Source organism: Mycteria americana, chromosome 7 (genome assembly GCF_035582795.1).
Source record: "Mycteria americana isolate JAX WOST 10 ecotype Jacksonville Zoo and Gardens chromosome 7, USCA_MyAme_1.0, whole genome shotgun sequence".
NCBI classification, from domain to species: Eukaryota; Metazoa; Chordata; class Aves; order Ciconiiformes; family Ciconiidae; genus Mycteria; species Mycteria americana.
The window spans coordinates 4,489,392-4,515,379 of NC_134371.1; the positions used below are offsets into that span (position 1 = coordinate 4,489,392).

The 25,988-nt window shown below is 37.8% G+C and overlaps 1 protein-coding gene across 1 annotated transcript in view; it reads right to left on the reverse strand.

Moving 5' to 3' along the window:
- Positions 1 to 25,988, reverse strand: part of SI (sucrase-isomaltase) — a 52,886-nt gene that overhangs the window by 2,653 nt on the left and 24,245 nt on the right. Inside the window, 24 exon segments of the mRNA XM_075509038.1 lie at positions 1,806 to 1,855; positions 3,176 to 3,264; positions 3,549 to 3,673; positions 4,340 to 4,396; positions 4,492 to 4,576; positions 5,526 to 5,674; positions 6,927 to 7,043; positions 7,135 to 7,169; positions 7,614 to 7,747; positions 11,414 to 11,552; positions 12,481 to 12,565; positions 13,045 to 13,179; positions 13,427 to 13,489; positions 13,772 to 13,879; positions 13,997 to 14,125; positions 14,938 to 15,063; positions 15,164 to 15,276; positions 15,388 to 15,484; positions 16,366 to 16,534; positions 17,791 to 17,945; positions 18,788 to 18,994; positions 20,629 to 20,778; positions 21,715 to 21,885; positions 23,222 to 23,271. Coding sequence (XP_075365153.1) covers positions 1,806 to 1,855; positions 3,176 to 3,264; positions 3,549 to 3,673; positions 4,340 to 4,396; positions 4,492 to 4,576; positions 5,526 to 5,674; positions 6,927 to 7,043; positions 7,135 to 7,169; positions 7,614 to 7,747; positions 11,414 to 11,552; positions 12,481 to 12,565; positions 13,045 to 13,179; positions 13,427 to 13,489; positions 13,772 to 13,879; positions 13,997 to 14,125; positions 14,938 to 15,063; positions 15,164 to 15,276; positions 15,388 to 15,484; positions 16,366 to 16,534; positions 17,791 to 17,945; positions 18,788 to 18,994; positions 20,629 to 20,778; positions 21,715 to 21,885; positions 23,222 to 23,271 — 2,738 coding nt within the window.

The window sequence follows — 25,988 nt, forward strand, 5'->3', positions numbered from 1 at the left end:
CCTCCGTCATCTCCCTTAGCACTCACAGGTCCCCTCTCATTTCCAGGTGCTGTGATTTTAAGTAGACTATGGGCACATGGTTTCTTTAGAGCGCACCCAGGTCCGGTAGGTCTCCAGAGAGCAAATGCCATCTTAAGCAGCCCAGAGATGGTGCCTGCTGGTCCACAGCCCAAGCGTGATCCCATGCAAATGTGCTATGAGATAATTCTGCATATGTAATACTTAGAGGGTATTGCTTTTCCTTGTAAAGCATTTTTCATTGTTGTTTGATTCAAGACCTCTTTAATAAGGCTTTTCCTTACCAACTCTTTGTAAGAGCAGGAAAAGGTGCTCTGAAACTGAATCCTGCTCCTTGAAACTGAAAATACTAAATATTAGCAAAACAAACTTATCTTCCTTAGCAATTAACATTCAATTCTTTGACAAAGACAGAATGAAATGAGAAGAAAGAACAGTGTGGATAAAATTAGAAGACATTCTGGCACCCTGGAAAACTAATGAAATAACAAAGTGTATTTTCTATTATAATAGACAAAGCATTTCTTTTAAACCAAAAGTCCATATAATTACAGGCTAATTTAATTCCAGATATTCAACTTGTTATGATTAAAATTGAAACCCGACATCCTAGAAATGCCAGTACTTAAAATAAACACTCCTGTTCAATTGACTTTGTTACCCAGGGATGCATGCCAGATTTTCTGTGTTGGAAGAATAAAGAGAAAAAAGCAATCCCAAACTGAGGCAGTGACTCCACACCAGCCGCTGTGCAAAGCTGTGGCTGGGACTAAGCTGCTTTCTCTGCTCTCCCATCAGGCTGCTTCTCACAGGCTTTGCAAAGCGGCATGGCCACGGAGGCAAAACCCACCATCTCCTATGTGATGCTGAGATGTTTCTATAAAATACGTTGACTGGGGTCAATGCACACATCCTAAGACTGGGACTCAAGTTTATGACTCATAACCACACATACATCTCTCGTTTGTCATCGATGGGAGGGCGCGAGTAGGACTCATGAATGGGGCAGGCCCTGTTCCCCCTCTTTGTCGTTTTAGAAAGTGATTTCTTCTGTGGTTGCCAATGACTGTGTATCCAGCTGCTTCCTCCCAGAACTAAGATTGCAATAAATACATTCTATGGTGAATATGGGCAAATGCACTGCTAACACAGATGCCTTCCTTCTGGCCCTGTGAACTTTTCTTTCTTTTTTCTTGAAGCAGCGACATAGCTTGAACAACGAGGTAGAGAACAGCAAGAAGGACCCTGAACTTGCAAAATGGATTAGGAACAATTTTAGGTGCCCATCCTTGCAAAGAAACCCAAATACTTTGTTGGGCAGAGGTATTTCTTTGTAGCTGTAAACCAGGGTCAAAGCCTTTTGTCCTTAAAGCTTCCTGTGTGCAGCCTCTAGCTTCCTTCTCACCAGCAAGGGCTGGTTTTCCTGGCACAGCTGTTCTGACCATCTACATGCTCCAGATGTTCTGTATTGATACGTGCTTTCACTTTATAGAAATCATTTATGAAATAAACTTGTACTTTCAGAATTATATCAGAAATTACAATGCCATAAATGTACACCTTATTTAACAGTACGCTGAAATTGGTAACTTCACAATCATTCTTAAATTTGTTCTTAACACAGTTTAATCACATTACATGCAGTCTATTCAATCATGAGCACAAATTAATGTTAGGGTGAGATATCTAGACATTATGAAGTCCCAAATTAAAATACCTATAGTTAAAAATATAATAATAATCATCAAAAGTGATTATTCAGAAACTGTGAGATAACAATTACGTACCTGATTAGCAGTAAATGATGTTAGCAGATACACACCGTCTTCATATGCATCTGTTAAAAAGAAAGAATAAAATAAAATGTATTTGCTATTCACCTTAGTTAACACTTATCAAAATTTCAGTTCAAGAATTGTGCCCATATACTATACACAAATATATGGTATGTCTATCTATTCATAAATAAAGTTCTGTATGTCCAGAAGGCATATGCTTTCAGACATAAAATACTTTCTCATAGGAGTGCATGCTATTTAAATGAGGCCAAAATAAGAACATTTTAGAGGTAAGATACAAAAGAAGGCAAACAAACAGCATCAGGAAGATCAAGGTGCTAAGATCAGAAAGAGAAAAATGTTTCTCCCTTGAAGAAGGCATGGGAGTCGTTTCCCACACGAACCTCTGCTCACTGTCCAATTACACATGACCATGATAGACGTTGATGCTTCTTTGAAATTGCTGTTGTGTATTTTATCAATCCTATTATTCAATAGGATCACTAAATGCACTCGAAGCAGTGCTGATAATCATGGGCATTGTAGGTTCTTGCCTTTCTGCACTACCGAAAACAGATCACCGGCATCCTGGTGAGCTGCACCTTGTAATCTATCCTAATTTCCTTTATCATCAGACTTCCATAAACATGGCCATCATTTCTGAATTCCAGTTCCATTCTGAACAGGCAGTGGTGTATATGAAGCACCTCAAAATACACTACCAGCATCCTGCAAACTTCCCTACACATCATTATGCAAAATAACACCATTTTCTGCATTACTTGCAGTAATCTCGGGTGATAGCTTTTTGTTATTACACTCTGGATGGAAAGGATAAATGACATTTAAGTATCTCTTATCTGAAGACGGTTTAAATGTATTAATGTTGAAGAAATTAGTTCAAGCATCCCACATAATCTATGGTTATGGTTCCCATAGGTTTGAGAACAAATCTTTGTTATCTTTGTTGCCTTAGGTCCAGGGCACAATTTCATTTATACAACATATTAATTCTATAAATCATAGCATTATGCAGTTTAAATCAGGAAAACCCATTTTTCTGTAATGCTAGTCTGAAGGTTTAGTTTCAGTTTTGTCTCTGAGGCATGTTCAGATATGTCCTCCAGAAATGTGATTGCTTTGGCCAGAGTCCCTCCTTTCCATCTGCTCCTATTGCTCCTCCTCAAACACCCCACGCTACACTGAGGACTTCTAAGGCAGAAGCAACCACCAGCACTTCTTTTCCAAAGCCATGCAGGTTCTTACAGCTTGGAGTCCAAGAGTGGAGGCTCCACAGCCTCTCTGGGCAACCTGTTGCAGTGTTTGACCATCCTCGCAGCAAAAAAGGATTTTATGTGGGCAAGAAGCATCATACATACCAATGCGAACCCCATCATCCCAATAAAGCTGTCCTTCTGCAAACAGAGTGTCATTCAAAGCCACGGTGAGTCCCATCGGGTTTTTTCGGCTATGGAAAACAGAATAATGTTTCCTCAATTTCCTCAGCTGATCACATTTCATATTTATCAAACGCTAGACTTTTTTAAGAAATATTGTATGCCACTCAACTGATCTCCCATAGTCATCTTCCTAAGCCCATACCATTAAATTAAAGGAGGCCATTAGGAGGAAACCAAAAAGACAAACCAGCCACAAAGCTCCAGTGCTATCATACACGTAGCTTCTCTGAGGACTGGCAGTAGCTATATGTAATTGTGCAAAACTAAATTTTAATTTTTCAGTTAATCTTACCTGTAAAAAGTTGTATTAGCAGGTCTTTGCCAAGCAAGGATGTATCCGCCTCGGATATGCAGGTTGATATGTTCCAAAGGAGCTGGTAAAAGTTTGAATTGTCCCCTAAAGCCAATATCTTCATCCTATTTATGAAAAAATAAAAAAGTCTTCTACTGAATTGCCCTCCCTTTACAGGTTTTTTTAGAATGAAATTGCCATGGTTTGCTAGACAGATTAATTAGGAGTTGTTACTGCAAATCCTCTTGTTACTGCAGGAGTAACTACCTAATGGTTTTAAGAGAAACTCTGAAATTCTGTATCTATAAAAGACTGGCTTGATCGTAGGTGACAGCAGCCAAAGCAAAGGGGCCAGTCAGGTGAAATACGAACTTGTGATTAAGGAAGTGATTTTTGATGCCTGCTCTTCCTATTACTAAAACTTTTCCTTTTTTTCTCTGAAAGATGATGTGGCTAAACCTGTTTTGTCTTTCTCCATTCCGGAATTCCTTACAAAGACATTATGTATATCATTTGAGGGTTAAAAAAAGTCAATAAAAGGACTTGAAATTAAAGGTATTATTTCAACTTTTAATTTACCCTAACTGTGGTCATGTTATTATATCGTATTACACAGGAATCACAGATTTTTTTAATCAGCTAAGTAGATGTTATATTGCTAAGAACGGGTACTGAAAGCAAGTCTGGAAAAGGGAGAGAGAGGGTTCACACCTCACCACCACTCCCAGCACACCCTGTCTGAACAGCACTGTGAAGAAGATGTATAAAATATAACTTTTAAAAGGACTTACTGTGTAGTAATCATACCAGCGGGCATTGGGTAAGTAAGCATTCACTGTTACAGCATTCTGGAATTAAACATACATGTTTTAGGTACCTTAAATCAAAAAGTGAACTTTAGCTAAAGTGACTTTACTATTTTTATAAGTGCTTAAAAACGTACCTGTTGCATCACAGGGCTGATGAGCAGTGCAGGTCCCCAGAGGAACTGCTCATATATTTCCCAGGTTGTTCTATCTTCCACAAACCTGCAAGTTAACAGAATAATGATTATACATTGGGTGCTGAACTTTTCCAAAGTGTTCCTTCTTTAAGACATTTTGTCAGTAATCGAATCTACTATTCCTAGTATCTACTATTTCCTCATCTTTATTCTAGTATTAATAATTCATAGATCAATTAGTGCTTGCCAAGAATGCATAAAGATCCTAATGTGAAACTCATTAGAGAAATGCAAGCTATTACTTAGCTTTCTTTTTTTGCCATTTCTTTGCATTTGCTTTTCAGTATATTTAAATCAGAAAACTCAGAAGATCTGTCGTGCTTGGCTGGCATTAGCAATAATAAGATTAGGTAGTGGACAGACTGGGAACCACTTTCTAATTTGCACCACTTTTTTCTTAAGACAGTTGCTATGAAAAAAGCAAGCCAATACATGCAAACAACTCGCTGTTCCTCAGCCAAGACATGCACGTAGATACTAGACCACATCTAACTCCACAATACAAGGAGTTAAAGAAGGCTTTGTATGTCTAACAACATCTTGTAAAAAAATCTGCTATATCAGCTTGGATACACACACAAAAAAGCGATTTTGCGCTGCAAAACTCCCATGATTTCTGGCAGAATTTCCTCTTTTTTGCTTAAAGTTTTTCTTCAGCTCTTTTTGCAACATTTGTTTTTTTGATTCTACATATGACCAGCATTTTGTTGCTGTCCCTAAAGAGGTTAAAGGTAAGATTTAAAATTTAAATATTACTCCTAGAGAAGCAAATGTTCGATTTTGCATAGTGAAAAATAGAGAACTAGTGCTGTTCAAGTGCGACTTAGTATTGAAAGCTCATATTCTCAATCTCGTGCTTTTTTGTTGAAAGGAAAATTGCTGTAACTAAGAGAAAACTTTATTGTCAGGAGGGTCGTAACTACAGAAGTTTTAGTGGAAATTCCTGATAAGGGGAGCAGAGTAGTTGCACTTACTCATGGAATATGGGGCGGATCACTGTGCTGCCATGGGCATGGGCATCATACATTAACGTGTAGAGATAGGGTAACAGGGCGTATCTTATATTCAGCACGTTCCTAGAAATCTCCTCAAACGTTGAGTTCCAGGAAACAGGATCTTGCCTCTGAAAGAGAAGTGACCGTTGTTATTCAAGCTGGATTGTTTCATTCAGAAAACCTGAAAAAAAGAAAAATCAACATAGCAAGACAAAGCTGAGGAAATTTCTCCTGTGAACTAGAGCACTTTAATTTATTTATTCTTCAGTTAAGGAGTAAGTGACACAAAAACCAGTAGGCATCACCGTCAGCCCTAAGAGGGCAACTAGAAAGAGGGAAGGTGAGAAAAACCTGGGGGCAGTACTGTAAAAAATGTTTAATGCAAAATGCCCGAAGGCGTGGCACATCCCAGTGTACATAATTTATTATCCCTCTTTTCTGCAGGGCAGCACTCAGGACTTGCAAGAAGAGACCGAAGCACTAATGACTGATGTCAGGGAGCACTTCCAATCTTTATTAAATGTATTGAACAATACCTTGGCAAATTGGGTAAGACTGGAAGCAGCACGATAACCCTGAATCTGCATTTTTAAAGGCTTTAAAAGTCCTAGCAGAAGGTGTGCCGCTGCAAGATAAAGCACACAGTTTTTGAAAAGGAGGCTTTAATCCATTAGATATATGCCGTATAAATAGCTCTACTCTGCTAGACCTGAAGCTTTAACCAGAGTAGAAGTGCTGTTTCCATTTTTTTTTATTTTTCCAGTTATCTTGTTTTACAGCCTTCTACAATATAGTCCTTAGCCAGCACAGGCCTACATTTAGGCAATTATTTTCCTCTACTCTTAAAAGAAATACAATATCTGATGGTGGCAAATGTGCAAAGCACAGAAATTGCCAAGTCTTACGCCAGAATCTTATTACACTGTTCCATTTCCCATTTGCTGTATAATTATGGATAATTAGGGCTCAGAGCACCGAGGTCAGTTTTGCTCCTTTAAGTGCATTTGCCATAAAAGCACTCTATTTTAGTCTTGCCGGTGTAGTGCATTTAAATAAAAATGGCATACAGGGAAAAACATGCAGAAGTTTGATTCAGTCAAAGCAAGCTTAGAATATGCTTCCTTCAAGTGGTCCAAATCCCACAGCAGCCCCTCTGTGGGCATAAAACCTCCCAGGTGAGGGGGAGGCTTACAGCAGAGCTAGCATATAAATAAAAACAATTATTTATTTGATGAAGAGCCAAACGTGTTCTTTTCCTGTCTATTTTGTTTGGAATGTACTTTTTTTGCGGCAGGCCAGCTTGTGCAATGTTCTGGCTGGTCTTTACACGTGCGTTGCAAAGACCCAGCCGTTAAGAACCGTTAAAAAATTGTGACTCACCCTTGTTCCTTTCTCATTGTGATTTCTCGAATATGGGTAAAATGCGCCCAGCTGCATCCAGCGAAGACACAGCTCATACTCCGAGTCTTTGAGGAAGCCACAGATATCAGCTCCTGTCTGAAAGTTTAAAAATAATCCGATTGGAATACTATAAAGTCATGTACAGCATCAAGATAATGAAATGTAAGGTAATAACTCATTAGCTTACGTAAGATATTCCAAAGAGACTGAACTCCATCATACCTGAAAGGAAAAATAATTCAACATTACTAGCTGTTTGGGGTTTTTTTCCCCCCTCTTTGGTACTCTATTTGTTACATAGATAATACATACTGTAACGCTGAATGAGAAGAAAAAAAAAAAACAAAACACAAACCCCACGATTTCTCCAACGTGTCATGTTTTTCTGCTACAGAAAGAGATGGGAGCTGGTTGGTCAGGAGCAAACAAGGAAAGGAGTGGTAGGACACAGGGCAGGAAGGTGGACGGTCCCAAGGGAATAAAAAGCTCCTAGCAGCCAGTGTAGAAGCAAAGAAGAAGTAAAAAAGGAACTGACCATGACTTCTGGTTACTGAACTAAAGGGCTTGTTTCAGCCAAAACCACATGAATACTAAAAGCAAGCAGATGAAGGAAAAGAAATAACTGCACACAGTAAATTGAATACAGATCCTTTTCCTTCTACGTACCAATAACGGATTTAGCCAGCTGATCCCAAGCTGCAGTGTTATCACCGAGCCTGTGTCCTGCCCATCTTCCACTACTGGGATAGGTGGAACGGGTGATAACTATCCCACGCTCCTTGGTGGCACTCTGCAAACCACTGACATTGAAAATGGACAAAAAACCAAATTACATGAGAAATATTATGTGAGAATTTATTACATAAGATCCTCTTTGAAAATAAACATAAGGGCTTATATTTTCATAGCGAAAGGCGGCATTGTTGTATGCATGAATATGCATGCATCCAGTCCACATGTGCTTTGTACAGCAATTCGCTATGATTCACGCGTACACAGAAACTCAGCAGTGTCAGCCAACCTGTAGCTGGAAAGAGAACTGGCAAAACAAGGAGGTGCTAAAATACAGATATCCAGCTCAGGCTAATTACTGTGTGGGAAAATATGAATGTAGCCCGACTTGCACATTTTGTAAGGGCTCCACGATGTGTTCCAGGGCACATCATTCCTTTCTTAAAGTACCTGAAAACTTGCAGCAACCATTGAAAATAATTTAACAAAACTCATACCAAAAAGATCATAAGGGGGAAAATAGAGATGCCAGGAATATTGGACCTGTCAGTATAACTCTGTTATACTGTATAATAGTTGCCAAAAAAGTATTGGAACAAAAAAATAAGTCATGGATCTGTAGCCACTTCAGAAACACCAGGATGACATGATATCAATATGAAATGATCAACATGGATTTGTCTAGAAGCAAACATATTAAACCAGCTCTTTTCTGCTCAGAGCAGGTAACAGGCCTTACAACTAAAGCTAAGGAGCGACTACCAATGTCTGTGACTACCTTGGCATTAGCTGACCTCTTGGTATGATCACATTCGGCTTCTTCATAAGCAGAACAGACTTCAACCAGAGGTTAGTAACCTTTTGAGGATGGTAGGACTTACTTCTCTTTCCCAAATTAGAGACAAAAACTTACAGGGCAGGAAACATACAGGCTCTTGGGTTTGGGGGACAGAAGGAAACAGCTAGCACCAAGCAAGGGCTGTCATGGACTTTTCAAGATGTTCTGGCACTAAAACCCTATGGGCTTGCTCAGGATCATTGCTATTGGGAGGGGAGACTGTGGCTTGCCAATGACTCAGGAGAAGAGCTCCTGAGGCCCTGGAGGTGTGGGTGTGAATGAGCTGGATGGAGAATTGATTGACCAATTAACCACATTACCTCAAATAAATAAATTTTAAAAAATAATCATTTTCTTAAATAAAGCCTTGGCCATTGCCACAAAGTACCTGCAAAGGTAGCCAAGTAAACTTTAGGAAAAAAAACATTTAAATTAGCTGAGTTGAGGGGAATTTATGCTTTCTAGGTGCTCCGCCAAGGATACGAGCACCTTTCTCTGCAGCATATGCTGTTGGGCTGTGCCATGCGACTGGCATGGATGCATTACTGCTCCGCTTTCTTAGAACAATTCCTTTGCAGCCGTGCACACGTACTGTGGATCCTTACAGCAAAATACTAAAAACTACTACTAGTCAGACAGCTACACTGATTAAATCGCACTGCTCTCCAATGCTAGCTCCACAATAATTGCCTAAACAGCTGCTTCAATAAGGCACTATTTATTTATTTTTCTACAGGAATTGCAGCTTTCGTGACACTATAATTACAGCAAAAATACACAAGTCACTTAAATTTCCGTAGTAATTAAACTAGACTAATGTGCTGTAATTATTTCTTCCAAGACAAACAGTAAGTTTTCTAGTATCTTTTATTTCTTTGTAATATACTATCAAACATTTTCAGCCTCTGCTTGGTTTACCCTACTTCAACAATGCTTTGGAAATTGCTGCTAAAATTTCACATGTAAAGGAAGGGTACGTTGCGTGTAGAACTGCTCAAGGATGAGCACAGCCCGAGTGTTTTCCTGACTCGAGGTGCCAGCTCTTTGCTCCAGGACTGGGTCAAAGCTGTAGCCTTGAAAAGAATTACTCATGTCACAAAGCCTGAATTTACCTCCAAATGGTTACTGTATTCACTAGTAAGGGTTCAAGATATACTAGTAAGTATATATGTATACTTTTTTTATTTTAAACTCACGTTTTTCTATAAATTTCAAGTACTAGAATACCTGTCTAAGCTGTGTAATTTATCGTTGTCATTTCTGTTGCAGTACTTCTCAAAATAGAAGAAAATATTTCACTACATTTCAGTTCATACTTAATACACAGAAAAGATGGTAATATTCCTCTTAGTCTTAAGGTATTGTCTACTTACAATGCCCAAATCACATGTGATTTGGCTGACAGCAGAGGTATCAGACATTCTTTCCTGTCCTGTCAGCAATTTCACTCCTGCCTTGACTGGCAGCACTGCAATGGGCTTTAAGGTCGTTAAGACCTATAAAGAAACACTGTTTCCTTGCTTACTCATTGAATTGGAAATGAAACAGCACTGATATATTATCATTAGATCAGACGTTATCTAAAGCAGGCTGGGGTACTATGCAGTGAGGAACAGATAACGACGTTTGCCTTGGAACTGAGAACATAAATTCTTAAAAGTAAAGTCTTACGCACACGGCTTGCATTTTAAAAGTCACTGTTTCCCCTTTTCACTACTACTAAATTTGTTTTAAATAGAGGACATAATCAAGCCCTTCTTAAATTAACATTGTTAAAAAACTATATTCATTTTCCCTCACTAGACATATGGCATAAGCAGAAAGCAGTATCAACATTAGGAGTAAACCAGGCTATCCCAGCAAAACCTAGAAACAAAAAGTATTTTATATTTTAATTACAGTAATTATTGAGAGTATCATTGGGTAATTACTGTTCCCAACAGCTGATCAAAGTGTTCAGCCCTGTTCTCCATTCTGCCTTGTGCATGAATACCCGAGCGGTGTCTTTTGACTGACTGCTCTCGTTTACAATGCAGAGCATCGCCCCGGGACGGCCTTGGTGGCTTCTCATAATAGAAATCTCTGCTGAAAAGGCAACATGTAGTGTTCGAATGTGTTGGGACAAGGAAATGCTTGATGGTGAGTAATTACATCCAAATTAATCTACGTGAGAAATAGCACCGTGGCCATCTTATTTCATAATGCAGGTAGCATTTAAGCTTGCACAACATAACATTTATATGGATGAAGTCCTCAGAACTGGCATACCAAGAATTGCTTCCCAGCTAGGTGAGCAATAAGTTTCTTTAGTATCAGACTTGGCTAAACTGTCTTTAAAACGTACCTTGAAAATTGTGTCTGCTCTGGGTCAGTGATTTTAAAGCTGCTAAACTCAAAATAAAGACTTTGCCTACTTGTCCTGAGACAGTCAGTGATGCAGCTGCAGGTGTAGACATGCTTGAGCTGTTTTGGGTTTTTTGTTGTTTTTTTTTTCTTAGCTAGCTGCAGTTGCAGAAAGCATTTATTGCAGTGAAACCATGGAAGCACAGCTTCAGCTCAGACCTCCGCAGACCCACCTCACCTTCTCCTTGCACATCCTTTCCAGCAGCTCAGGTTCATACCACCCCGCTTGCACCACGGGCGAGATCACTGCGCTGAGTAGTGACATGACTGAATTAATACCAACTGCAAGAGCTATAGCAGTGCTGCTCAAACTTCTGAACACCAAACTCCACTTCTAGCTGAATTGAAGAATTGAGGGTATCAGGATGAAAACAAAGATATCTCAGGAATGTTAAATAAACTGATGAAAGTTTTGGCCATAAGAATATAGACACAGAATATTCATTTGTAACATATTTTGCAGACAACAAGAAAATATGCAAAATTCACTTACTCTAGGGTAGGTTTTGTTTGTGACCATCCATAGAGACTGTGGACATCGTAGTGTCTAACAGGGGTACCGTCTGGAAGATATTGTTGAGCTTCCATGCATGGAGTTTTGACAGTTAATCCATCTGACTGGTATCCCAAATCTAATGGAAAGGGAAGAAAAATATTTATTTTTTAATAATGAACATGCAATAATGATGAGTTACTTTTTCTTGATTTTCATAATCTCTTTGGCCTTCAGCCTCTTTTAGGCATGTATACTGTCATTTATTTATTTATAATTATAAAAATAGCATTTCCACTTTTCTGAAATGGAATATTTCTAATAATCCTCTGTAGGCATCTGGGTCTGTAAGTGTTTTAATAGCTCAGTTACAGATGCTCTTACTGAAGAGGTTCAAAGAGTGAACAGAGTATACCCAAATTCAGAAGATATTGCAAATCTTTGTAAACACTGTCGCATCATCCATATAAACAGAAAAATAGTGGGGCGGGGCGTATGGTCTGTGTCTGAATATTAGCTTCCTGACAACTCCTGAGACACTATTCATAATAACTGAAGATAACTATAAGCAACAGGAGTATGCTAATAAACCATTAATAAATGCTGACTAATTAGTACTACTTTACATCAGTACTTAAGTAAAGCCAAGCTAAGAAAGCTAAGTATTTCAAGTATTTGACTGTACAGATAAATGGTAATGAGAGGAGACACAAGGATATTTTCTAAATTTTTAATTAATTGCATTATTCGACTGAGAAAACTGCAAAACAGAGAACTACATTCTCTACCATGCCTAAAGCACCTAGATATAAAATAGGTATCAAAATCCATATGGAGGCAAGTAGCTGAAAATAACTTTATTTTAAAAAAATGCCATGCATTACTGCTCCCACTGAAACAGACGGGGTTGAAGTGTGCCCATAATCTCAGAAAAAAAGGGCCACTTTCAGTTAGGAGTTGTGTTTTTTTTATACCTCACTTTAGACATCTCCGCCACATATACCATATAAGAAATTACGTAGTAACCAGAATGACCAAAAACTGTTTTAAGGAGTGATCAGACTTACGAGGTATATATGGTGGCATATTGAGGAGGTCATTTCTACAGCCATCAATGGTGCCATTCAGAAAAGCTGCTGGTTCATTCATGTCCTAAAAACATAGAGCAAAACCTGATTGTATTTGCTTCGAACCTACAAAACAAGCTAAATTCTGAATTACAAACAAGCGGCATTGTAGCTGCAGTCTCAGTCTGCCGTGCCATCTTTTCCTGACATATTCACATGTGGCATGGTGCAGGGACAAGGAGCCACAAAGTGTTTCAAGGGAAGAACAGTGAGTCTGGGCTCTGTTTCCCCTGTGCAAACAGTGTCACAGCGGAGGAAGAAAGTCACGATATACCGAGGCAATGCAAGTGCGCAACCTAGAGCCAAAGTCATGCCTTTGGCTGGGGGCTCAGGTTCTGCCTGGTGCTCTGCTTGCTTTCCCTCCAGCCTATTTTTTTATTTTACTTAATGGCAATTTAACGCCAGATACCCTCTGAGCTTCAACAGCAGTACATACACTGTGAAATGTGGCCCTCTTCTCTGGCAGAGAAAAAATCGAGAAATCGAATGCATTTCTACACTTACAATCCACAGGCCATCAAACTTGACACTTCTCGAGGGGTTGGTGGGATTGTTGTAGAACTCCAGGATTTCTCTCTTCCACCACTCCACTGTGGAATTGCGGAAGAAATCTGGGAAAGCAGCATGTGCTCCATAGATCTGTAAAAATAGTATGAAAACAAAACAGATACAGGATTGAAAGCATCCCACTGTTAAAATGTTAGAATTTGCTTAAAAAAAAAAAAATTACTTTTCACTAACTTTTTTGGCTCTGTTAGGAATGCTAGCCAGTTTCTGTACCTTATTCCTCCCACGAGATTTATCAACTAGTTTGCTGCTATTTTCCTTAAATAATGTGCTGCTCTGTCTATATTTGAGTCCATAACCAAACCATATCAACATTTACCCATATTTGGGTTTGCTCAGGCAGTGATTCATTGACTTGTACATTGGGAAGAAATGGCTAGACCTAATAGGACAAAGGACATTTTAAAATAATCAAACCACACTGAACATAAACTGAGCATCAGCAACAGACAGATATAATCATTCTTCCCTGATACCTATGTGAATGACAACACAAACGGAAGACAATTCAGTTTGTAGTATTTATTCAATGTGTCATTTACAGCCAGGCATGAATATACCATTAGCAGACTTTCCCCCTATGGCTAGCACTGAAGTCTAGGCTGACATGTTGCTCCCTTGGATACCGCATGCCTCTACTGTCATCCACCTTTAAGAACCGTACCTTGGAATATATAATGTCATTGGTATCGGGCCATTTTATGAAGACATCGTCCTGCACACCTCTTGAGAAGGTAGGATAATTGGTTTCATTTCCAGAAATGGTTGGCTCCTACAATTAAAAACACCTTTACCCTTATGCTCAAAAAACAAGTTTAGAAATGCTGTTGAATATATTCTGCATTCTGCAATGATACATTGAAATTTAAAAGCAGTATTCAAAACTGACCAGGATAATGATAAATCTCATTCCTTCTTCTTTTATTTTGTTAATCAGAGCTGGTAATCCAGCAAAGTGTGTCCCAATGGTGAAGTCCAGTTGCCTTTCCATATGGTCAACATCTACATATTGGACATCCTGCAGTTCACAAAAAACAATTAATGTAAAATGAATCTTTTTCTTTTTTGACAAATACACATTTATTGAAAATCTGCCAAAATAAGTAAACTACTGAACTTTTGAACTGTAAAATTGGAAGCAGCTGTAACTTTAAGCTAAAGCTATTAAATGAATGTTACACAACCTATCAGCAATTCCAATACAAAATAAACCTTTCACTACTGCATCTAGTCTGAGGGTAGAAATTAATACATGATAGAGAAAAAAGTCCTGGATTTGTACATATGTGTATGTACACAGAAACTGCACATGTTACCATATCTATAAGGAAACAGTGGAAACAGTTGTTCTGTATTGAAATAGTGATGTTAATTACATTTAAAAGGAAGTCACATTCAATTTCTAGTATAATTGTTAGATCTTTGTGCTATTCCAACTTTCCCAACAACAGCCTTGGCCAAATCCTAGCTGACTTGACACAGAGCAATATACCATTGAAAAATGCTGCTTCATTTTTTTTCCTGATTGTTTTTCTTGTTGATCACTGCTCCTTCATAGCCAACATGGCGAGAGCCCATGACTGACTAAGGCATCTGGGTGCTTCTTTGATAGGAACGATAAGGAAAATAAAGCAGCCTGATGCCTACATTTAACACGGCCCAGAGTGTGCAGAGATGTTCAGCTCTGGCATAAAACATAGTCTGCTCTACTCTATCATGGTGGTAGGTTTTTTTGGGTTGGTTTTTGATTTTGTGTTTAAATGGTCTTAGTTAATATTCTGATGCCAAAAGTTCAGGCCTGAGCTCAAATGTTAACCGCTACCAGCGTACATAGGGAATCCCAGCTGCCTTCATGCCCTCCACCAGCTGGGCGATTTCCGAGTCATTCCTGTATCCATAGCGGCACAACTGGAATCCCAAAGACCAGTAAGGTGGCATGACCGGTCGTCCAATCAGCTAAAAATAAGAAAGAATATTTGTGGTGAGTAGGTGAAAACAAAACAAACCAACCAGCCAACCAATCAAGCTTTAGTTTGTAATAGAGTCAGAATCCTACTGCAGTGTACTCCTGAACAACACGTTCTGGTGTTGGGCCCAAAACCATGTAGAAGTCGAGAATTCCTCCAGTGGTGCGGTACGTCAGGGCAGGGGTCGGCTGGAATGTCACATCTGGAAATGGGGGAAGTGAAATGAGAAAGGGATGCCTGGATTCACCACTACTGCAAAACACTGACCATAAAAATAAAATACATAGAGAAAATAAAGAGAAGGTTTTCTTACCCATTGCATTGCTGTTAAGCAAGAGAACTCCATGGGCATTGCCATCTTCTTCAAGAGCCATGTAAAATGGCTGATAACCATAGGAACCCAACTTGTACTGCAAACAAAATAAAATACATTCTACTGGGGAAACATCACAAGCATTCACATATTTACATTTATTAATAAATTTAATAAAAGATGAAACACACAACTGCCAAACATACAACAAATAAACTCCAAAATTATACACTTACACCCTACCTACCTATAAAATATACCTACAGAAGATCACTTTCAACTTCACAATTTGAGTCAGTCCTGTTCAGACTGACCAGGCAAGAAGGAAAGCAAAGGTATTACGGCCTTTAAAACTTGCTAATGAGAAAGTGCTTCCCCAGGACAAAACTTTCCCTTCTTTTCACACAGTAGAAGATGTCTATATGATCAGGAGATGCTGGTGACATTCTGTTATCTTTCATTTACTCAAAAATATATTGAAACCTGAACTGGAAATTAGAGCTATAATTAACCACCACTATTTCACTGGTCATTCCCTGCAAATTGCAAACGTGCTATCTCGTAGGAAATAACACAAGCATACACATAGAAATAAGATTTTTTATTTACCTCTGTAAGTACTAATTTAATCCCAAACCACTGGGAGTTGTCCTGACTCATGTCTAGCTTTCAGAATAATTAGCGGAGAAGAATAAAAAAAGGAGGAATATGCTGTTATTTCTAAGCCATTTGTAATCTTCTGACATCTGACTCAGGGCCTGAGCTCCACACATTGGTCTCGCTGGTCACAAACAAAAAATAGGTTTAGAGAAGACCATTGCCATTGAGACACCATCCAAATTATAAGCCACGATAAATACGATCAAAGCCAATAAGTGTGTCCAATACCAGCAGACATCCACTGGCCTTTAAAGTCCTGCCAAACAACTCTGGCACTTTAGGTTCATTGTTCCAAAAGCTACATTTGCTTCTACTTACAGCAGGAGGTTGATCCCTTGTGAACATTCCCCAGGTGTGCCAGCTCATGTTACGTCGAAACATGGTGTCCTCAGTTTCTCCAAATCCATATATATACTGGGATGCTAAGCGGGTGGAAATCTGAATGAACATATCGCTGAACGTGAAGGTGGGTAGCTGCGAATCCCAGCTACAATGGGAAGAGGAAAATAAAAACAAGAATATAGTGTCTTCAGTACCATGTTTAGCTGACAGACACTTCTTTTAGGCTACTCCTTTCTCTGAAAATCTCACTCGTCAGTAAAGGTGGAATACAACTGTTCTGGTTATCAAGAAAACTTAAAGCACATAAAACAGGGATGTGTAAGAATTTGATACACAGTTTAGGGACACAAAGTCCTCTGTGTCCCTCAGAGAGATATATATTATGCACAGGCATCATGCATGGCAAGTTGCATCATATTTTGGCAATTTAAAGGGAAAATATGTTTCAGGAGAGTATGAACATATTTTCCTCCCAGACTGATCCTTGGTGCCATGTGGAATACAGTAAATAAGGTGCTTTTTACAGTTCACTGGACTGTTTGTGCAGATTACACTGAAACTGTATTCATAGGTCTCATTTGTTGTAAATCAGCATCTTTACAGTTGGAAACCAAACTGCAACCTGATGGTGCTCTGCCAAAGAATTACATCGTTCCAGGAGGCTGAATTAAAGTTTGAATGCTTACTCTGGTTGGCAAAAGGAACTCAGCTTGCAATTAAGTTTTGAGTACTTTAAAAAATGACCTAAGAATGTAAGAATGGTTTTTTGAATAAAAAACATAACACACGCAACTGCTAACATCATTGTTCTCTGTTTTCTAGCTCTGACTTAAGCTTAATCAAGGAAAGAAATGAAGCTCCTGTCAGACTTATTAGCTGTCATGTTACCAAAATCCATCTGCAAGTTAGTTGAGACACTACTTTCTTCTATTTTTTTTTCCTAACCATTCCCTAAAACTGAACCAAATGATCCACCCTTAATGATCAGTGCTGTGGTCACATAAGGAAAATTTTAGGAAGTGTAGAAAATTGTTGGGCCTCCCAGAGACTTGGGAACTACACAAGAAACAGCCTTTGGAGTTGTCTATGTTCTGCACTTCAACATGTTGTAGAGGACTTTTAGCAAGTGTCGGACTATGAAGTGACAGGTGAAAAACCTTAGGCAATTATGAGAAAAAATAGGGTATTGCTCAGGGCACCTTCTTCGTCCTCCCCTTGGTCAGTGCTCTCATACAATGCAATGGTGAAGCCATCTCTGCTGGAACAGCATCTGGCATTTGGCAGACAGAACCATTTTGTAGGAAGTCTTGAGGTATTTAAAAGGCAGTACACAAGAAAATGGTTTAGCTTGAAAAGAGCTAACAAAATGAAGTGAAATAAAATAAAATTATTATGGCTTACATGACTGTTCCTGTACTTTTGCGCCGAACTTGTATACCAAATGGTTTTTTCTGAACTGATACTTCATAGAGTCTTTCCTTGTCCGTGCTCATTGCAGAGCTCGGGAGATTTAGCGGTACCGGAACCTCGTATCGTGCATTTTGATAATCATAAATCTGTGAAGTAAAAATCAATTCATTTCAATGAATGAGTTGTTTGAAATCTTACCTACAGTGATAGAAATCGGAATTAGTTAAAATGAATACAGAAAATTGTTGAAAACACTTGCTGAGATGAGTATTTTCTTTCAAGACGTATTCTTTAACCAATTCTTTCACAGTATTTGGTTCAGTGAAAAAAAAACCCTTAAGGATTTATTTTGGATGAGGAATGACTGACTTGTCTAATAATTTATAGATATGAATTTAAAGTATATACCTATATTTAAAAGACAAGTATATAAGTATGGTAAATACCTTTCTGATTAATCTTTTAGCCAACTTTAAGAGATTCTTTTTAAAGTTTCCTGTATTCTGAAAACTGACAGAAGTAAGTTTTTGATACTTGACCATTTTAAGGCATCACACTTATTTCAGTATTATTAAATGAACAGTAATAAATTATAGTCTAAACAATAGTGTATTAAAAATTTTAGAAGTAGAATGATTAATGCAAAAATAAACTGTACAGTCATGATAACACTTATAGATAAATTTACCTGCATACTAATAAAATTTCTTTAGTCCCAGAGTTTCTGCTTGACATTACACATATACGTTGACATTATACCTTTGATTCATATAATTTCATTGTAAAACTGAGTACAGAATTACAGGACAAAAAAAGATGTAAGCTAAGAGCAATGACAACTACTTGGTTAGAAGGAGAAACATTTAGGCAAGGGCATTACTGTGTGTAATATAAAATTGACTGTAAAAAGCCCCTATAATTTCCATAAATAAGACTATTTTTAACAATGAGACATTACATACTTACAGAAATTCTGGAATGACATTACCTTAAATTGCAGCATGTGGTTGAGATGATATTTCACCTCCAAGCGTAGTGTACTAATTGGTGTAGTGAAATTCTCATTGGCTCTGGTCTTGGCACTGTTTAAGGTGAGGTTGGCTGCCAGACCTGATGAGGTGTACTCTACTTTGTCTACAGAGTAAGCATTGTCGGAGCTGTAATAGCAAGGTGGATTATCCAAGTTTGATGTTACCTGCTGCAAACAGAAATAAATGTTACAGGTTAGCGAGCTATGCTGGCCTGCTGTATTTTTTTGTTAGTTATTAGCATGGAATCCAAAACTCCCATGTTTATCAGAGAGCTGTCAAATGTAGAATTTTTTGAAAAACTTAATGCAACTAGTGAACAATAAAGAAGTAATACAGAACCCATTGATTTCTACACTACATCAGGTATAATCAAACAATCCAGGGAAGGCCGTACAAATAGTTCAGTCAGGAAACTGAATCCTCTCACAGTGAAGGTGGTTTTAATTTCCCTCTGTCTGTGATCTTCAGCTCAGTCCCACGACATGGCTTAGTCTTGGCGTGTTGAAATTCCTAAAGCTTCCTCCCTTTTAATCCCATTGCTCTCTGATCTTTGGCTCTCACGAGGGGATGTGCCCAAAACTCATTAGATATTCAGGCAACATCAGATGAGACCTTTCCATTGGCTTTATTCACATGAATTAGCCTTAAAATATCCACTGAGATTTACATCATATTTATCTAAAATCTCCTGACAGCAAGTTCAAAATTACTTTCAGTTTCCTGCTACAGTTGAACATAAACACTCAAACTAGGTGTTCTGAGGGTAGGTGAGCTGATGTAGGTTAATGCATTCGCCTTCCACCTCTGGATACGTACCATCAATCCTGCCTAGTCGTTCAAATGAAACTATGCCTGCTCCGCACATCTTAATTGCTAATGAATATTTATTCATCTGTCGTCACCAAATTCAAAGCACCTTTCAGCTTGAGCAACTGTTCAAAACATAGCCAGTCCATAACGGGACCAGAGTTTGATTTCACATGAAAAGCCATTTCCAAATATCCAAAATTACAAAAGATATTCCTAATAGTGCAACACAATCAGGACAGTCCATCAACCACTTCAGCTGTTGCTGGTTCAAGAGTAGCTAGCAGAGAATTTTGGTCTTCATGCCTAGGATATGTGTCCAACCTGTAAGATTTAGATTTAGAGGAGCATGGAGTAATTTAGTGGGAGGGACTCTCTAAAGTACAACCCTGCCAGGGCACGCTGCTCCCGTATCTTTATAGCCATGGGATATTAATAAATAAAACTATGAGGTAAAGAACTGCATGTCGGGATTATGATTTGGATAGACCTCCTCAACATGGATATAAACAATTATGTTCACGTAGGAATCAAAATTTCCAGGGTGATCAAGGATTTCTTCTCCAACTGAGATCCAGAGGAATTGGTTTGACTTAAAATGTGCTTCAGTGACTATGAAGGTGAGACAGAGGGGATAAGCCTTGCAGGCCACAGTGCCAGTGAAGCAGAAGAGGTAGCTGAAGATGCAGATCTCAAGTCTATTCTATTTTTTCATAACCCTAATATTATTTCATTCCATCTCTCAAAAAATACCACATTTCCCCTCAATTTCTGATATATACTTTCAAAGAGCTTACAAGGTTACCAACTACCTTAGTTTTAGTGAGGTAAATAAAATCTGCTAGTACAGGCCAGCTGACGTCTGTGCCTCCATATTATTTAAATCTGACAAATCTGCCAGATTACTTTTTCCACTGTAACAACTATAGAGAAAGCTATGATTCCGGAAACATTTCTGTCTCATTAGTTTAGAGAAATCATTTTTGCTTACTTCCGAGACACAACCAAGTTGTTCACATTTTTCTTGTGTTGGATTGGGATGGGGATAACAATTAAACCTCTCATTGACACTCCGTTGTTGAGTCCATTTTACTGTGTAAGATTTTCCCAGTTCAAGCTGAAGTCCTGTTATATGAGCAACCTATAAATATTAAACAATAAAACGTTATTAAATCCCATCACGTCCATCTTTCCTTCAGTCACCAGAGATGTCAGTCGTCAGGAACAATACATTTTGCTATGTGACAACTCACAAAACCCCCTGTCCTGTGACATTTGATATAGTCTCACTTTCACAAATAACAAGTAACATGCAACTGATATTCTTGCAGATAAATTCTGAAAAATTAGGAATCTAAAAAAATGGAGTCAATCCCACAGCTTCCTTGGAAGCAAACACAATAAAGATAAGGGCACGGCTCTCTCACATTTTGAAATATGACTGCAAGATGTAAGAAAAATTAAAATAGTTTTATTTTGATTCAGTAACTGAGATAAGATAACAGGTAACTCAGGTGCTTGTAATAATATAAAGAGGGTGTACAATGCAAGTTCAAAGCAATGCCAGCAGTACCCTTAGTGTGGGAAAGCACTTTCATGAAAACTTCCCGCTAGCAGCAGCACGTTCGCTTGCTTTGCACATAAATGCACTGCGTTGTTGCTTTCCTGGATTCATCCTGTGAAAAACTCCATAAAGTGATAAAGGAGGTTTAAACAGTGCACTTGATTCTGTTTTAAAAAATCAATGAACAAATACTCATCTAAACCATAAATACTTTGTATCGTCCTCCAATATCAAACAAAATCACAAAGCTATTCCTCCTCTTAGAAATCAAATTCTGCTACATGAATAACTGCATAACTAAATTTTCTGTTGCACTGAGGGTCTGAGAGCAAAACTTAGACGCACTTTCTATGCAGCTGAGTTGAATGCAATTGTACTTTTGTTCTGTAATAAAATACATGATGTTTTCTTTTGAAGTGACATTAGTACTGAGTACTGTCCTTAGCAATATACAAAATAAAGGTGATGCAATTTCAAAGATGTTTACTTCTGATTTTCCTGTTATTGTTTTACCTTTTCTAGAGGATAATAGGTGATATTAAGTGGAGAATTTTCCACAACGTTGTTCTGAGATACAGTAACTACTGTTATTTCCTGGAGCACTCCCAATATCTTGATTTCTTCAAATTTCAAGTTGTTTGGATCAGCATAATTGCTGTTTATAGCATTCATTTGTAGAACATTCTGAAAAATAATACAGTAATCACATTCTTATAAAAAATCTGCCAAAAATTCTCCTGATTTAACAATTTTTTCTAATTAGATCTTCATACTGTACTATAAAGTAAGACAATACCTTTTTCCTAACGTATTAATTATCACCCTGCTTGTTGTTCTCACAATAACGGTTTTCTAACATATATATAATATGCTTCATAGTTGTGTTTCAGCTTCCTTTTTTTGCTTGTTTCAGAAATAAGAAAAGGCTGACACGTGTCTATGACAGGGCAGATAACCTCTACTCGACAGTGATCTTGCTGGGATCTAACAAGTGAAGGTTCATATTCACTTTTTCTGATATAAAAATACCAGTTCCTATTCAATTGCATTAGTTATTATTAGATTAAGAGTCCAAAGAGCAGAACTGTACCATGGCTGTCACATATGCCAGTGTATAACTTTCTCATTACTCTCCACATGAAAGTTTATGTTAACTTCTAACTCAATATCATTACAGGCAACTGATGATTTGGCTAAAAGAGTTTCAAACTCCCATAGTAACTGAGGTTTCTTATCTACAAATGATTATATGATTACATATGATTGAAAAAAACCCCTAATGTGTGTGCTTCCACCTTCTATTACTTTGCTTCCACTCTCATGTTTCTATGCATTCTCTCTCAATTGTTGCCCTACTATTTCACCGTAGCAAGGGAAAGAATACCTTTAGCAGATATTATTATTATACAAAAAATATGTTATCGTATTACTTGGAATCCTTGCCGTGTGGTATCTCTGGTCAATATTGAATAGAAACCCTGTCTGGACTCCACCCTGCCATAAATTTACTCCACCAATGCAGTTTCAGTTTAAAAAAATTAAAATCTAAAGCTTAGTCATGAAGTAGATTCTGTGGGTTCAGACAAGGCATAGGTCTTCCCCTCACTCTTTGGAAACATTCATTCAGCTACATTTTTACAGGGTACAGAGACTTTTTTCAAATTTCCAGTATTTCAAGAATCACAAGCACTACATTCACCTCCTTTCTGACTCTGTTGTACCTGCCACTGATGTGCCACAGTTCTCTTGCTCAATAAATATTGCTGCTGAGTTTGTTATGTGAAAGGAAACAGGAGTTCTTTAGATACTTATATTAACTGGGAGAAGAAAAGACAAATAGCAGATTTTCATTCCTGTCAAATGACAGTATTTTGAACATGACTCCTCTTTGACTTTGTCAAATATTTTGCTTCTCAGTAAATATTATAGGGGAATGAGGAGGGAGAAAATAATGCCCTTTGAAGATACTATTGATAAAAATTGAAAATGAAAATAGGATCTTTTAAAATAAAATACTTACATTGGAAACTGTAAACTCATAGTAAACGTAGGCTTTACTCTGAACTGTACCTAAAAGGTAAAGAAAGAAGTTACACTTGCTGTGCAGAAAGGAACAGCATTAAAAACAGGACTGTGCCACTGCTAGAGACCAATAAGTTGTTAATTATTATCATTACTGTGTTCAGAGGCTGCACTGAGTTACTCAAATATTTACTAATGTTTCTTTGAGGAACTGAAATTTTTCTTTTTTGTTTTTCCTTAGGCCAGTCTCCCAGGAGATCTAATTTTCCAAAGTTTTCCAAAAACTCATTTAAATCGGCTTTTCTAAAATGCACTAATTTTTTATTTTACTGTTGTTCCTTCTTAGCTTCTCTTAAATGTAGATGTATGGCTCAAAGTTAATCCTTTAAAATACCCTAAACATGCACTTTTCATGCAAAAATGACAATAATATTAATAATCTATGCCACAGAAGCATAAGAGAGGAAATAACACACCACCGGGAAAAAGAAATACAAAAGTTGAGTCAAGCAATCTGGCATTTTTTTCCATGTATGAAAAGAAAAATACTGTCATCACAAGAAAATTGTAAATGGTTTCCCCTAAAAGACTGCAACCTGTACATTTTGGGCAGGAAATAACATCATAAGATGTTTTATTGTTTTGTTTCTCAACAGAAGTGAGTGCAATAATAGCTTCGTTATTCTAGGCCTTGACAAAGGAGTACATATAGCTGTCATATCAGCAACCACCCAAGGCCTTCAATATTTATGGCAGCAATAATCAGTCAAATCACAGCTCTAGTTCTTAAAAGCAACCCAAACTTCCACAAAATTTAAAGAAGTGGAGGCTTGAAAGTTTTTCTGAGAGATAAGATTGGTATAGTTAAAATAACAAAAGGGGGTTATACAGGTCAAATGCATAATGTAGATGACAAGGTAGCTATGCAATTAGGAAGCGGGGAATGCAATTTTGAACGCCAAGAGATGCTTGCTTTCATAGACGTTTAGTCAGAGCCCTTGGCTGTGCACTAAAGTGAAAGAAATAGATTATGAATAAGGTTAAAGGTAGCTTTTAGCAACTGGAGGATAAGCCAGAGAAACTGGACCACTTAAGTAGGAGGTGGTTAGGAGTATCAGAAGACAGAGGTAAGAATGCACCAATTCAGGTACCGTCTGGGCATGGACAGTGGTGAGGTTAATTCACAGGAGAAAATCTCTGTCATCCCCTGAACATCTAAAGATCTCTCCTGAAAACATGCATGCATAGTTAGACACCTTGTGTATAAAATACCTCTATGAATCACTGTCTGAAGGATCTCTACCAAATTTTCAGAAATATAAGTTAAACACGCACATAATATTGTAGTGTTATTTATTTTTACCTCAATGTTTTACCTTTATTCCAACTTGATTTTTACCTGTACGTTCTTACTGTTGCAGATTTTCCTATTTTCTAACCCACAGTTTATTCCAGTGAAGCTAAAGAAAGCTCTGACACTTTTGCCATTGACAGCAGTCTATGGATACAGTAGGATGTGAACTAGAGAAGATCAGGCCTGCTTGAAATGCAACAGTATTAACTGCCATATGCCATAAACCAAAGTCTTTAGCTCTGAATGTTATGGTTCATTGCAAATAAAACAATAAAATCTGTCAAATACAAGTCCTTAAATCATTTTAATACAAGCTTGAGTGTTTTGTAAAAGTTCTTCAAAAAATCATTTCAGAATAACCCTTTGAACTGCTTGCTGACTTTTCTGAAAAGTATGTACCAAAGGACAAAGGCTGCAAAAGCAGCCTAGAGGATTTAAGTACCCCAAATCCTTTTAGTTTAATGGAAACAGGATGCCTAACTAAATCCTCAGAAATCCCACAGAAAATCCCACAGCTCAAGAGACTTCATTTTTCAAAATTTCCTGCATCTCAAGATTAAAATGAAGAATATATCTATGGATATATAATGGAAAGGTTCTTTCCATTGCTCTAGAATGAACTCTGCTTTCCTTAGACAGCATGTACTACAAAAAGAACTTTAACCTTAAATTAGAGGTGTGTGTCTTTTTTTTTTAAACTTGTGTTGAATAAGTTGCGACCTTAATCTTACCTAAGCAAAAAAGGTATGTGTGTTGTAAATTGTTTGACAGAAAAAACTGGTGAGGTAAGTAGTATCGATGCCAGCGCATCACAAGAGATGAGGTTGACGGCCTTGGCATAATCCTAGTGACTATCCCAGGGGGAAACAAGTTCTCCGGCAGCTTACTACAGGCGAGGTTGGCAACATGACAAATATAGCCCATACACCCTTACTCGCGTGTTTATGCACCAGTATGCTGTGGAAACCAGATGGCATAAAAACGTTAGCTCCAATACCGTATTTTTGAGTTAACAACATCTCTACTGTTTTCACAAGCAATTTAAATAATGCCAGAGAGTTAGTAACAGTGCTAGTTTTTCATCTGCTACCAATTCTTAGTGTCGAACACTAATTATGTGCATTCTTGCACCCGTTGAAGCTAATTTGGATATATACCAGAACATATATCATTCTTGACAGCACGGTTGAACAGTCAGCATGCTAATGTACCAAACCTTTACATATTTAAGGCTACAGTGAAACCTGAACAGGAAAAAAAATTAATAATAGTTACAATTTTCCACTTAAAAGTGGTGACAAACTATTGACATACGAGCAAGCATTAATAGCGTCTTACAACAATGTCTAATTCTTGCTCCATGAGAATCAGCAGGAAGATTGAAACTTTTAAGTATTAATGCCTTGTTAAT